Genomic DNA, 15,582 nt, shown 5'->3' on the forward strand with positions numbered 1-15,582 from the left:
AAATGATGTTGATCAGGTCTTGTGGAGGAGTAAAGAGATGATGGTCAAAGGGTACCAAAGTTCAGTTGTGTCAGAGGAATAAGTTCGAGAGGTTCATTGTATTACCTGTGCCTCTTGTTAACAGCTGTTCACTCTACCTTTGAAAATCGGGGCCATGCATAGGAGAAGACTGAACAAAATCTCAGCAGCATAAGAGCTTGCACAAAGAATCAACAGCTGGGATCTCATTGTATTAAAAAGTTTTTGCAGTGCAAGAGGAACTACCAACAGAACTATGAGACAACCTACAATGTGGGAAAAAAAATTTACCAGCTATTCCTCAAACAAAGGACTGCTATCTAGAATATATAAAGAACTCAAAAAAATCAGACCCTCCAAATACAAAGACCCAATTCAAAAATGGGCATCCGAAATTAACAGACACTTCTCAGACAAACAAGTAAAAGCAGCAAATAATCATATAAAATGTTCAACATTACTGGTCATTCGAGAGATGCAAATGAAAACAACCCTGAGATTCCATCTCACACTCCAGTAAGAATGGCTGCTATCTAGAAATCAACCAATAACAAAAGTTAGTGGGGCTGTGGGGAGAAGGGAACACTTCGCCATTGTTGGCAGGAGTGCAGACTGGTGCAACCACTGTGGAAATCAATATGGAGATACCTCAAAGAACTAGGAAGTCCTATTTGACCCAGCTATGCCTCTGCTGGATATCTTTCCAAAAGAATTAACAGAATCATGCCATAGTGATATATGCACACCCATGATTATAGCAGCAGTTTGTAATAGCTAAAACTTGGAAACAACCAAAATGCCCATCACCTGGAGACTGGATAAAGAACATGTGGTTTTTCTATAAAATGGAGTACTACTCAGCCATGAAGAAAAACTCAAAAGATTTATAGCTAAATGCATGCACACTGAGGCTATACTTTTAAGTGAAATAAATAGGACACACGAGTAAATACCAAATAGTTTCTCTGGTGTGAAAAAATAAAAGTGTAAATAAGGTTCAAATGGTATATATAATTAAGAGTGTGAAATAGGAAGAAAATGGCTAAAGAGGAAGTGGGAAGGGGAGGGGAAAGGAAATAAGGGAAAAGAAAAAATGGAAACAAAGTCTTTGTAAATAGGGAAGGGTGAAGGGGGTGAAGGCAGGGCAGGGGTATGGGGAGAAAAATAAAATCCAAGACATCATGTAAAGATACGAGGTCCCAACGATAAATGTAACTGCATTGTTTGCTTTAAATGTACCAACAAACTTAATGGAAAAAAAAATTGGGACCATGGTAGATTTTAAGTGTTCTCTCCCCAAAAATATATCATTATGTGAGATAATAGGTATGGGTAATTATCTCCGTCTGGCTATTCAACGCCTATTTTTTAAAAAATTTATACCAAATAAATACATTTATTTTTGATTAAAAATAAATGGTAAAGACATTTCAAAATTAGTTTATATTCCTCAGGGCAGTAGAACCATAACTGTCAGCAGTAAAATAGCTCCTTTTAAAATTTTAAAAATATTATTTGGAAAAAATACATATTTAATCTGTATTTATATATTTTTGTCTCAATCAAAATTCTAACTGTATTCTTGATCACGAAAAAAAATAAAGCATGATGGGGTGCTTAGGTAATAGACTGCAAATATCGTCAAACAGATGTAGCATATTTTTATTTCACATCAACTTATACTTCCGTTTGGAAAATCTACACTCACTGTCTTTTTCTTTGTCTTGCTGTGTTTGAACATTTAGAGGGCTGTTACAGTTGGAGAACGTCAGTTATGTGGTGGAGCCATTGGACTACATCCCCACCTACATGCACGTGCTGTACCAGATAAGGAGTGACAACATGGACCAGTCCTCCTTACCGGAAAGCTCCCCTGTGACTCCACGGACGGATCGGTCCTACAGAATTCACGTGAAACAGCAAGTGAGTTAACCCTTCCTGCTAGAACCCCGCTTGTGTTGCTTTTGAGAAACCTATTCATATTCAAGTTTGGGATTTGTCTCATTGTAGAAACAAACTCTGAACGTGTGTTGATTATATAAAAGCCCACAGAGTAGAGTATCTTTAAAAATATTCTGATTTATATCATATTTAGAATGATATAAACATATAAATTAACGATCATTATGACCATGAAAATAGTTCCCTAATTGTAAGAATTTTATGCACCTAAAGATTATGGTAGTTTTACTGAATATGCATGCTAATATCACAAAAGTTTTCACATTTGCTGGTTACGATAAGCATTTCCTTCTCTAAAGCATATTCTTTGTGAAACATTATTGTTTGAGCAGCCAATTTACAGGTAGGAAAGCTGGAGGAAACTTCACTAGAACTGTGTCCATATATTTTTATCTAGAGAAAGTGCTGCTTTGGAGTATTTTTCCTAATTATTATTTTTTATTTATTAGCACACGTTTGCAGTGCACAGTGACTACTTCCGTTGTAGCTGTGTGGTACATGTGCGTGACACAGCTTTACTCTTTCACGTCCCTTTCTCCTCTTCCTCCCGCTCCCCACCCACATCTCTCCGGTCTCCTTCCCATTTGCAGATCTGTACCCTGTTTCTTGTCATTTAACTTTCGTTTTGTTCTTTGATTGTTTATATGTTTGGTTTAGAGAAACTGTATAGTATTAAACTCGTGTGTCTAATTTATTTCACTTGACATTAGGATCTCAAGGTGCATCATTTTCCTGCAGGGGACTCAAGTCTATTCTTCTTTAAGGCCCGGTAGTACTCCATTCTGTGTGTAAATCCCGCATTTTCTTTTCTAAAAATTAATTTTATTAGTACATTTTAGATACACAATATACTGACATTAATCATTGGAGATTTGTATCTTCACATAATATATCTTGATTTTTATTTTTTCCCCATTCCCCTGCCCTACCTTCAACTCCTCCACCTTGCCCTGTTTACAAAGACTTTGTTTCAACTTTTTCATTTTCTAATATTAATTCCACTGCCTTCCTTCCTTTCCCCAGCCACTTTCATTTACCCTTCCCCTTTACATCCTACCTTCCTATTTCACATTATATATCATACAATTTGATCCTTCTTTACACTTTCAGTGTCTCACACCAGAGAAATCATTCGATAGTTACACGTGTGTCCTATTTATTTCACTTAAGAGTATGGCCTCAATGTGCATCCATTTAGCTATAAATGCCTCTAATTTCTCATTCTTTATGGCTGAGTAGTAGGCTGTTTTATTAAAAATATATATTTTTTCTTTATCCAGTCTCCAGTTGATGGGCAACTGGGATGTTCCCAAGTTTTAGCTATTGCAAACTGTGCCACTATGAACATGGGTGAGCATATATCTCTGTTGTATGATTCTTTTAAATCTTTTGGGAAGACACCCAGCAGGGCAATAGCTGGGTCAAATGGGACTTCTAATCCTAGTTCTTTGAGGTATCTCCATATTGATTTCCACAGGGGTTGCACAGTCTGCACTCCCACCTGCAGTGGAGCAGGGTTCCTCTTTCCCCCCAGCCCCGCCAGCATTTGTTTTTGGTTGATTTCTTGACATCAGCCATTCTTTCTGGGGTGAGGTGAAATCTAAGCACTGTTTTCATGTGCACCTCTTGAAGGACCAGTGATACTGAACATTTTTTATGTTTATTTGCTACTTTTATTTCTCTGTCCAAGAAATGTCTGTTCATTTCAGATGCCCATTTTTGAATCAGGTCTTTATTTTTGGAGGTCTGATTTTTTTGTTATTAATATATTTTGGAGAGTAGTCCTTTGTCTCAGGAACAGCTGGTCAAAACTTTTTCCCACATTGTGAGTTGTCTCTTCACACTGTTGGTGGTTTTCCTTGTTGTGCAGAAACTTTTTAATAAGAGTTCCCACTTGTTGATTTCTTGTGCTAGTTCATGTGGAACTGAGGTTTTGTTCATGAAATCTTTTCTTATGCCAATGTCTTCAAGAGTTCTGTCTAACCTCTCTTCCAGTTAGTTTATTGTTTCTGTTGTAATATTTAGAACTTTAATCCATTTCAATTATAGTTTAGTGCATCATGAGAGATATAGGTCTCGTTTTAATCTTTGTTAAGTTGAAACTCAATTTTTCCAGCACTATTTATAGAAGAGGCTATCTTTCCTCCAGTGAGGGTGTTTGGTTCCTTTGTCAAAGATGATGTGGCTGAGTGTGTCTGGAGTTGTTTCTGCATCTTCTGCCCTGTTTCACTGATCCTCAGGTCTGTTTCTTTGGCAGTACCATGCTGTTTTTACCATAGTAGCTTTGTAGTATAGTTTCACTGTGGGTATCGTGATATCCCCTACCTTGTCTTTGCTGGCTGAAACTACCTTTGCTCTTCTAAGTCTATTCTGTTCCAAATGAAGTTTTAGATTGTTTCCTCAAGGTCTGTGAAGTATGCTGCTGTGATTTCAATTGTGTTGAATCTATACAGCAGTTTTGGAAGTATGGCCATTTTCACTATATTGGTTCTTCCTATCGAGGAGCAAGGGATGTCCTTCTGTTTTCTGATATCCTTTTCAATCTCTTTTTTTCAGGCTGCTGTAGTTTTCAAAGTAGAGGTCTTTGATTTCTTTCATTAAGTTGATTCCTAGGTATTTCATTTTTGGGGATACTATTGTGAAAGGAGTTGTTTCTCCAGTTTTCTCTCAGTGAGTCTGTTGTTTGTGTACAGGGAAGCTATTGATTTTTGTGTGTTCACCTTGTTCCACCTACTCTACTGAATTTGGTTATTAAGTCTAGATAACTTTTGGCAGAGTTTCTTGGGGTCTCTATATAGAGTATCTTATTATTTGCAAGTAATGAGAATTTGCCTCGCTCATTTACTATCTTTATCCCTTTTATTTCTTTTTCTTGTCTATTTGCTGTGGGTAATGTTTCTAGAAGTGTACTGGACAGGAGTGGTGATAGTGGACATCCTTGCCTTGTTCCTGATTTTAGTGTAGGTTTTTCACCACGTAGTATGATGTTGGCAGTTGGTTTTTCATAGATAGCTTTTATCAGGTTGAGATGGAGACTTTCTATTCCAGTTTTTATCATGAATGGGTGCTGGATTTTGTTGAATGCCTTTTCTGCATCTATTGAGATGATCATATGGTTTTTGCCCTTGACTTTGTTAACATAGTGTATTACATTTATTGATTTGCATATGTTGAACCGTCCTGTATCCCTAGGATGAATCCCACCTGGTCACAGTGTATGAACTTCTTGATCATCTTTTGCATTCTGTTTGCCAGTTTCTTATTGAGGATGTGTGCATCTATGTTCATGAGTGACACTGGCCTATACTTCTCTTTTTTGGTTGGGACTTTCTCTATTTTGGGGATTAAGGTGATGTTTTCTTCCAGGAATGAAGAATATGGGAGTATTACTTCCCCCTTCAATTTCATTGACGAGTTTAAATAGTAGTGGCAATAGTTCCTCTCTAAATGTCTTCTAGAATTCAGCAGTGAAGCCATGAGAACCCAGGTTTTTCTTAGTTGGTAAGTTTTTAATTACATTTTCAATTTCATTGATATTGCCTTGATAATAATGTTTAGGAATTCTTCATTTAATTTTGGTAATTCATATATATCTAGGAATCTGTCCATTTCTTCTGTGTTTTCTTTCTTATTGGCATATTGGTTCTCAAAGTATGTATTGATGATTCTCTGGATTTCTGATGGGTCGGTTGTAATTTCACCCTTTTCATTCCTAATTACATGGATTTGGGTCTCTTCTTTCCATTTTTAGATAAGGTTGGCTAAGGGTTTGTCAATTTTGTTTGTTCTTTTGAAAAACCAACTCTTTGCTTCATTGATTTTTTTTTGTATCATTCTCTTAGCCTCCACTGCATTCATTTCTGCTCTGATCTTTATAATTTTCTCCCTTGTGTGAACTTTGGGTTTGTCTTGCTCTTATTTTTCTAGAAACTTGAGTTTCAGTATTAGGTTGTTTGTTTGAGCTTCCTCTGTTTTCCTGAGTATTTATTGCTATGAATTTCTCTCATAAGACTTGTTTTCACTGTATCCCATAGACTCTGATAAGTTGTATTGATGTTGTCACTGAATTGTAGAAACTGTCTGATATATTATTTAATTTATACTGTGACCCCATTAGTTATTCAGAAGTGTATTTTCAATTTCCATGTATTTATGAAATTCTTATGGTTTCTTTTGCTATTGATCTTAATTTCATTACACTGTGGTCTGATAATATATAGGGGATAACTTCAATTTCTTTGCACTTACTTAAACATGTTCTATGAGCAAGTATGTGGTCTCTTTTGGAGAATAACACATATGCAGCTGAAAAGAATGTGTGTTCTGATTTTGTAGGGTGGGACACTCTGCAAACATCTGTTAAGTCTATTTGTTCAAGAGTTTGAGTTCTAGTATTTATTTTTTGTCTGGTTGATTGATCTATTTGTGACAGTGGCATATGGAGGTCCCCCACTACTATTGTATTAGTGCTTATTTGATTTTTCATCTCCCTTATTATTTGTTTTATATAGTTGGGCACATTAGTATTCAGTGCGCTTATATTTATGATTATATCTCTTCCTCTTGGATTGTTCCCTTTACAAGGGTGTAGTGTCCTTTTTTTGTCCCTCTTAGTCAGTGTTACTTTGAAATCCATTTGATCTGCAAAGAGGATAGCTACTCCTGCTTTTTTTTTTTATTCCTGTCACATGGAATATTGTTTTCCACCCTTTAACTTTCAGTCTTTGAGTTTTTCTTTTTGAATTAAGTGTGTTTCTTGTATGCAGCATATTGTTGGATCTTGCTTCTTGATCCATTCTGCCAATTCTTTTTTTGATTATTGAATTAAGACCATTCACTTTGATGATTATAACTGATATGTATTGACTTATCCTTGTCATAACTTTTTATTTTTGTTGGGTTTTCCCCCTTTGAATTTAATTTCTTTTTGTGCCTGATGGATTCGTTCTGCTGGGCTTCTTTCCTGGGGTGTGATCCTAATTGTCTTTTCCTAGGATATACTTTAAAATTTTATGTGTGATTGTTTGGTATTCAAGAAGTTCCTCAGATGCTCTTTGTCATGAAAGTATCTTATTTCTCCATCTGTTTTGAAAGACAGTTTTGCAGGGTACATCAGTCTGTGTTGAAGATTGTTTTCCTTTAGTGCTTGAACTATGTTACTCCAGGCTCTTCTTGACTTGAACATTTCTGTTGAGAACTCTTCTGTGATTCTGATGAGCTTTCTTTTGTATGTGATTCGTTTCTTTTCTCTAACTGCTTGTAGAATTTTGTTCTTCTGTTGGGTTTCTGGAATCTTAACTATTATATGCCTAGGTATAGATTTTTTATCATGGCTAATTGGAGTCCTGTATGCCTCACTTATCTGGATGTCAAGTTCTTTTCTCCCCGCTTGAAAAGTTTTCTGCCATTACGTCTGTGAATAATTTTTTTAATATCTTTCACACTCTTTCCTGTTTCTTCATTGACTCTGATCAGTCTTATGTTATTCTTTTTTGCATCATTTCACCACTGCTCAATTGATTTCTCATGGTCACTTAAAGAAAATTTTCTTTTCCTGGTCACTAATTGCAATCCTGTCTCTATATCTGAAATTCTGTCCTCACATTGGCTCATTCTGCTGGGTAAACTTTCAGTGGAGTTTTTAATCTCCTGGATATTGGTTTGCATCGGTTTTATGGATTCTATATTTTTTCTATCCTGGGATTCCATCATGGTGCTCAGCTCCCCTACCTTTTTTTTTTTTAATCTCTGTGTGCTCTAGAGTTATTAATCATGTCTTTCACTATAGACACAATCTCTATTGTGAGAAATTACTTCTGATTTCATTTTTTCCAGATCCTCTTTTGTTGCCTATTGAGGGCATTGAATTGGTTGGTATCAGATTATTCCATCTCCTTGCCCCTTGGCATTGCATTAGGTGATCTGGAATTTTGGTTTTGAAACTTGTGTACGTGTCTTCTCATTTCAACAGATGCAGCTTGCTGTGCCTTTGTTGAGGAGACTTTTCACTCACCCAGTGGTCTTCAATTCTCAGCAAGCCACAGAGAGGCCTTTTCTGCTGCTCACCCCTGTGCCAATTCCTGGGTTCAGAATGGTGGTTCAGCTGCCCTGTTGTTTAGGCAGGGTCCTGGCTGGGACCTGTGCACACTTGGGTTGGTATCAGGGTGTGCCTCTGGCTGGAGCCTGCCCCCTATGTAGCAGTTGTCTGGGAGTGCCTTTGGCTGGGTGCTGTGCACCCTGTCACTGGTGTCTGAGTGGGCTTCTGTCTAGGGTCTGCACGCACTTACCAGTGGTATCTGGGTGGGCCTCTGGCTGTTGCTTGCACACCTGAGAAGTTCTTTTTCAGGTGGGCCTTTGGCCTGGCCTGTGGATCCAAGCTGCTTGGGTCGGGGCAGGGCCCTGGCTAGGACCTGCCTGCAACTATGCTGTTCTGGTCACCATTGGCTTCTCCAGCTTCTTGCTGATAGCACATTTTCTTTATCCAGTCATCTATTGATGGACATGTAGATAATTTCCAAGATTTGGCTATTATGAATCGTGCTGCTATAAACATAGGTATGCATATATATCACTGCAATATGCCATCTTTCACTCTTTTGGGAAGATACCTAGTAGAGAAATATCTGGGTAAATGAAAATTTTAGCTTTAGTTTTAGTTTTAGTTTTTTAAACAAATTCCATACAGATTTCCATAGTGGTTGTACTAGTTTATATTCCCACCAACAATGTATGATGGTTCCTTTTTCAAATGCCGGCATTTGTTCACTTGATTTCGTGATGGTTGCTCTTCTTTCTGGAGTAAGATAATATGTGTTGTTTTCATTTGCATTTTCCTGAGAGCCATTGATGCTAAACATTTTTTTCATGTATTTATGGGCCATTTGTATTTCTTCTGCAAACTGCCTATTCATTTTAGTTGTTCATTTATTTATTGGGTCTTTTATATCACTTCTTAGCCTTTTGGCTATGATTAAGTGTATTGAGTCTTTTATTTTGGAGATTCTAATTTGTTTGAATTCTTTGTATTTTCTAGATGTTAATCCTGCATTCAAGGTAAACATGGCAAAATTTTGTCCCATTTTTTCTTCTGCATCTTGTTGTTTGCTGTGCAGAATTTTAAAAATTTGATATAATTTCATTTGTTGATTCTTGATGTTATTTCATGTGCAGTTGGGGTTCTGATCAAAAAGTCCCTGCATTCACCTGTGACTTCAAAAATTTTACCCATTTCATCTTCTGTTTAGATCTTTGATCCATTTTAATTTGTTTAGTACATGATGGAATATATGGGTTTATCTTCAACGTTCTGCACATGTATAGCCAGTTTTCCGAGAACCATTTAAAGTGGCTACTTTTCCTCTAGCATATGTCTTTGGCTCCTTTGTCAAAGATTAGGTGGCTGAACATATATAGGGTTGGTTTTGAATCTGTTATTCTGTTTTGCTGATCTGTACGTCTGTTTTTGTGCAAACACCATGCTGTTTTTACCACTGCAGCTTTGTAGTATAACTTGAAATCTGGGCTTGTGATGTCTCTTGCTTTGCTTTTGTTACCCAAGGTGACTTTTGCTATTGTAGGTCTCTTCTGGTTCCACACACACTTCAGTGTTGTTTCTCCTAGTTCTATGAGGAGTGCTCTTGGTATTTTGATTAAGATTGCATTAAACTGTTTATCAGTTTTGGAAGTGTGGCCATTTTGACACTGTTGGTTCTGCCATAAAGATGAGTTATTGTTCCATTTTCTGATGTACTAGTTGATCTATTTCAGAGTACTGTGGTTTCTATTGTATACATCTTTTCCTTCCTTGATTAAAATAATTCCTAAGTGTTTACTTTTTCTTGATGCTACTGTGAATTGTTTTCCTAATGTCTTTCTCAGTTAGTTCATTATTGGTGTACAGGAATGCTATTAATTTTTTCATCCACCTACATTGTTGAACTTGGTTATTAATTCTAGGAGTCTTTTGGTGGAATTTTTAAGTCTTTTATGAAAAGGCTCATGTCATCTGCAAATAATGATAACTAGACTTCTTTGTTATGTATAGCCATTTTATTTTTATGTCATACCTGATCACTCTGCTAAAGTTTCGAGCACTACTGTATATTGAACAGAAGTGGTGATATTGGACATCTTTGTCTCGTTACTGATTAAAGGGAAATCTTTCCCATTTAATATGATGTTGACTGTTGGTTTGTCATAAATGGTTTTTATTAGATTGAGGAAAGGCCCCCTTTCTCCTTTTTTCTCCAGTTTTTTATCAAGAGAGGATGTTGGATTTCATCAAAGGCTTTTTCTGCTTCTGTTGAGGTGATTATACAATATTTGTTCTAGCTCCTGTTTCTGTGATGGATTACATTTATTGATTTGCATATGTTGAGTCCTTGCATCCTTGGGATGACACCTACTTGAAAATGATATATGATCCCTTTGAAGACAGTGCATTCTATTTTCCAATATCTTGTTAAGGACTTTTGCATCTATGTTCTCTAAAGGTTTGTCTCTCATTTTTTAGTTAGGTCCTTTTCTGGCTTTAGAATGACAGTGATGCTGAATTTGAGATTGGAGACAATCATCTTCTTCCAATTTCATTGAAGAATTTGAGGAGTATTGGTGTTATAACTTCCTTCACAGTCTTGTAGAATTCAGTAGTGAATTCATCAGGTCCTGGGCTTTTCTTAGTTGGCAGGGTTTTGATTACTGCCTCAGTTTCATTGCGTATTATTAGATTATTCAAAATTTTTATATCTTCTTGGAGCAGTCTTCCTATGTATCGAGGAATCTGTCCATCTCTTCAATATTCTCCAATTTGGTGGAGTACAGTTTTTCATAGTAGTTACTAATGATTTTCTGGATAGTGGCAGTGTCTGTTGTAATTTTATCTTTTCAGTTCTAATTCTATTGATGTCAGTCTTTCCTTTTTGCTAAGTTTGACCAAGTTTTTGTCTATTTTGTTGACTCTTTGAAAGAACCAGCTCTTTGATTCATTGATTATTGGTATTGTCTTTTAGTGTCAGTTTCACTAATTTCCACTCTGGTCTTTATTTTCCTCCTTAAACTAGATTTGAGTTTGGACCATTCTTGTTTTTGGAGTATGTTGAGATGTATCACTAGGTTATTTATTTGAATTCACTTTGTTTTTGTAATGTGCACAATGACAACAACAAACTTCCTCTTAGAACTACTTTCAATGTGTCCTGTAGACTCTACTTATTTTTATATGCCTAATTATAAATGTCACTTTATAAATGTATGATTTTGTGGTCAAAACATCCAGCCATTATGCTTCTTGAAGTTTTTTTCTGGTAGTAAGTGAAAAATGGATTTTGATTATTATTAAATTGTTAAATTTATTATTGTAATAAGTAAATATTATGAGTTAGCATATCTATTAAAATGTGAAATATTTAGAAGTATAAAATTTATTTTATAAAATTTAGAAGGCCAAAATTAATGCTAAATACTGGTGTGGAACTCACTGTTATCTTTCTTACATAGATTCTTCTCTGTAGTTTCATATGTTGATACATAGTATTGCAAACTTTGAAGAGATATTTAATAAAACTGTCATATTTTATGTTTTCTTTCATCAGTAACTTAATTGGACCAATGCACCAAATTTTTGAACAGTCACACTTTTAATCATTAAAAAGCAGTGGACGTCACTGCAGAAAAGGAGATGCTTGGATATATGTTTGTGTTGTGCCTTTTCTGTCTTCACAGGGAAACTCAGTAATTTTTTTCAGATTTAATTTTGCATACATTTATTAGCACAAGTACTTTTGCAAATATACATAACTGAATTACATATCTTTAATACAGTATAACATTTTTCTAAAGTAATAGAAAATGGAAAGAAAGGAAGGAAGGGAGGGAGGGAGGGAGAGAAAGAAAGGCTTATATTTTAGGTCTGTTTTTTCACCAGTAAAAGTACAGAAAATATGTACGTACACAGTGAACATCTTCATTAAAACCATAATTGATACATAGAACCCGAAACTGAAAACAAGATCCAATAAAAACATATTCTTACAGTAAAATGAAAGTGTTCCTGAGACTGAGTTATACAGACATGTTAGAAAGTGGGTATAAGGGTGGACCCAGAAATAGTCTGTATTCTTGGCCAACTGGTTTTTTAAGAAAGCTTCCAAGAACACATTAAGGAAAATTATAGTCTCTCCAATAAATGGTACTGGAAAAATCTGTATATCCATTTGAAGAAGAATGAAATTGGACCTATGTTCATCCCACATTTTAAAATTTATTAAAAATTATATTAAGATCTTAAATGTAAGACCTGAAATGTAAAATTACTAGAAAAAAGCAATATGAGAAATTGCCATGACATTGGACTCAAAGAATGATTTTTTACATTTGATGCTTAAAGCACAAGTAACAGTTGTGAATTCAGACAAATAGGACTGGATCAAATTTAAAATCTTCTAGACAGCGAAGGACATAATCAGAACTGTGAAAGGCAAAAACTCCTATGGATTGGGAGAATACATTTGCAAACCATATATTAATGAGGGATAGGTTTTCAAAATCTGTGAAAAATTAAAGCCACTACATAGCAAGCAAACAACCCAAATAGAAAGTTTTTTAAAAACACGCTGTTATGGCTTGTATCTGTGTGTTCCCCCAAAGCTTTACATGGTCACAGCTGGGGCTTTGTGAAGTTGGCTGGGATTGATTCATAGTGTGAGGCTAGAGTCTACCCTCCCTGGATAAGATATAAAGGACAGAAAGAACTGTGGTTGTTACTTGTCACTTGTCACTTGCAGCTCACTTGCTTGCTACCTTCAGCCTGCCCCGCTTTGCCATGGACTGTTTCCCTCTGCGACGCCCCTCTGCCGTGCCATCCAGCCTTGCAGCCATTGAACTATGGACTGAAACTTCTCAAACTGTGAGCCAAGTAAACCTTTCCTCCTTTAACTTTGGGTTTTGGGTATTTTGTCTCAGCAATGAGAAAAATAAAAGAGGAATACCAACAGGAAATGGATGTTTTAAAATATGGTCCAAATTGTCTATTATTAGGGAAATGAGATAACTATAGTTGCATCTAAATCATGGCATTATTCACAGGAGTCAAGATATGGAATCAACCTGTGTATCCCCTGGTGGAAGAATGGATAAAGAAATGTTACTTGGTGTGTGTGTGTGTGTGTGCGTGTGTGCACACATGTGTGTCCATACATACACACACAGTGGAATAATAATCCTCTTTAAAAATGATGGAAATTCAGTCATTTGTAACCACAGAGAAAGCTGGAGGACGTTATGCTTGGTGACATAAGCCTGGCACAGAAAGACAAGTCTTGCACGACTTCACTTTTGTGCTACTATGGCTAGAATATGATTCAGAAGTGTCCCTCTCTTGTTACTTTCTCACTACTGGGGCAAAATACCCAATACACAGAAGTTAAATGAAGGAAGATTTATTTTAACTCACAGTGTGTAGAAGTTTCAGCCCACAATCAGCTGGCTCCAAGGCAGGGCAGCATGGCAGAGGGGTATCGCAGAAGAAAAACAACTCATGCAGGAAGCAGCCAGCCAAGGAGCCTTCCTTTTCCTTTTCACTCCACTCGGGCTACAAGCCTATTGGTTTTTTGCCACTTACTACCAGGTTGGGCTTTCTTATCATCCACACTCAGAGAGCTGTGCTAATCAGTGGAATAACCAGCCATCACAGCCATAATCCAGTTGTCGTACACCCATGATGCGGCTGTTTCCCAAAAACACCACCTGGGAGTGAGTGAAGCACTGGATACAAGCCATAAGAGTCCCACATAAGTTTACATGCTGGAAACTCGGTCCTCAGTGTAGTGACATTAGGAGGTGAGATCTTTGGGGCGTGCCGAGTGAGGTAACCACAGGAACTGTCCTTGGAAGAGTTCAATGGGGTTCTTGTGCAAATAATTTAGTCCTATAAGTACAGCATGTTATAGGAAAAGATCAAGAATTTCTCCTGAGTCTCTCCTGAACTTCACCAGGCTGAACAGATGCTTAGCACCATCCTATTATGTGTGAAGACTGTGAGCTAAATAAACATGTTCACCTTTTGTTTGCAAATACACAGCTTCAGTTTTGCTATAATAACAAAAACAGACCAAGACATACGTGAAATCTAAGGAAATCCAACTCCATAATATTAGGGCGTGGAGTAATGGTTAACACACACTTATGGGTGGGTGAGTGGGGAGATATTGGTTGTCAAGTTCAAAGTCTCAGTTATATGGGTGGAACAGGTTTTGTAGAGCTATTCTGTGGTAAAGTATACAGTATAATATATATTTCAAAAGTGACTAGAAGTAGAACTTGTCATTTTCCATGATGTGAACACTTAAAATCTACTCCTATAGCATTTATATGTTACAGCTGGGTGTGGTGGCGCACGCCTGAAATCCCAGCACTCGGGAGGCTGAGGCAGGAGGATCACTATGAGTTCAAGACCAGCCTGGGCTACATAGTGAGTTCCAGGTCAGTCTCAACTACATTGTGAGACCCTGTCTCAAAAAACCAAAACCAAACAAACAGTTATATGTTCACCCCACAGAAAATAACAAATATATGAGAAGATAGATACGTGCTAATTCCCTTGATTGAATTATTCCATAATATATACATATATAAATAGTGCAGTGTACCTTGTAAATAGTTATTATCATTTAAAATAAATAAGCTGTAATGATAATGTCATAGCCAAAAATGTGAAGTGGAAGAAGCAGTGGATATAAAGCTGATGACAGAAAAAACCTAAGAATACATGATAGGTGACTTTATGCTTTAGCTTCCCTGGGCCACTGGGATCTGACAATCAAGTGTTTTTCTGGGTGTGCCTGTGTTTTCTTTAATGAGATTAGCTTTGTGAACATTGAATAAAGCTGTGACCATCTTGCATAATGTAAATGGGTCTGATTCAATCAGTTGAAGGCTCAGTAGAACAAAAACACTGCATGTTAGCAAAGTACAACAGATACTTTGCAGAAAATGGCTTTAAACTCAAATTGAAGATGTAGCATCAGTTTGTGTGCATGTCCAGGATGGCAAGTCTGTATACCTCAGCTGTCCATTGTGCTGGCCAGTTCTACAGAATTTGGAAAAGCCAGCCACCATAATCACCTGGTTCACCAGCTTTCTGTCACTGTAACAAAATACCTGAGATAATCTTCTGAAAGGAGGAAAGATTTATTTGGCTCACGGTTTCAGAGTTTTCAGTCCATAGTCACAGGCTCCACTGGTGCTGAGTCTATGCTGAGACAGGACATCGTGGTCACAGGACTTCATGGAACAGAGTTGCTCAACTCACAATTGCCAAGAGGAAAAAGAAAGAGAGACAGGATAGAGAGCAGAGACAACAGCTTACCTTCAGTAACCTACTTCTCCAACTAGGCCCCATCCACTAAAGTTTTCACTATCCCAATAGCACCAACACCTGGGGACAAACTTTCAACATAAGAGCTTTTAGAAGACGTTTCAGACCCACACTATGACACCTGGGACCATTCCTTGTTATAAATCTTTTTCTCTTTATGTACACATCCTCTCAACTGTATTTCTCTAAAGAGCCCTACTACGGTTATAAAAAAAAAAAAAAAAAAAACA

At 36.8% G+C, this 15,582-nt stretch overlaps 1 protein-coding gene across 3 annotated transcripts in view; it reads left to right on the forward strand.

Annotated features, from left to right (window-relative positions):
- LOC104850715 (A disintegrin and metallopeptidase domain 3) overlaps positions 1–15,582 on the forward strand; it is an 81,199-nt gene that overhangs the window by 2,819 nt on the left and 62,798 nt on the right. For all 3 annotated transcript variants that reach the window (XM_019205077.1, XM_033765354.1, XM_019205076.1), the window contains one exon: positions 1,764–1,941. In XM_019205077.1, the coding sequence (XP_019060622.1) occupies positions 1,828–1,941 (114 nt within the window). In that variant the 5' untranslated portion in view covers positions 1,764–1,827. The remainder of the gene's footprint in view (positions 1–1,763; positions 1,942–15,582) is intronic.

Source organism: Fukomys damarensis, unplaced genomic scaffold (assembly GCF_012274545.1).
Source record: "Fukomys damarensis isolate Sample0158 unplaced genomic scaffold, DMR_v1.0_HiC HiC_scaffold_18, whole genome shotgun sequence".
In the NCBI taxonomy this organism is placed as follows: domain Eukaryota; kingdom Metazoa; phylum Chordata; class Mammalia; order Rodentia; family Bathyergidae; genus Fukomys; species Fukomys damarensis.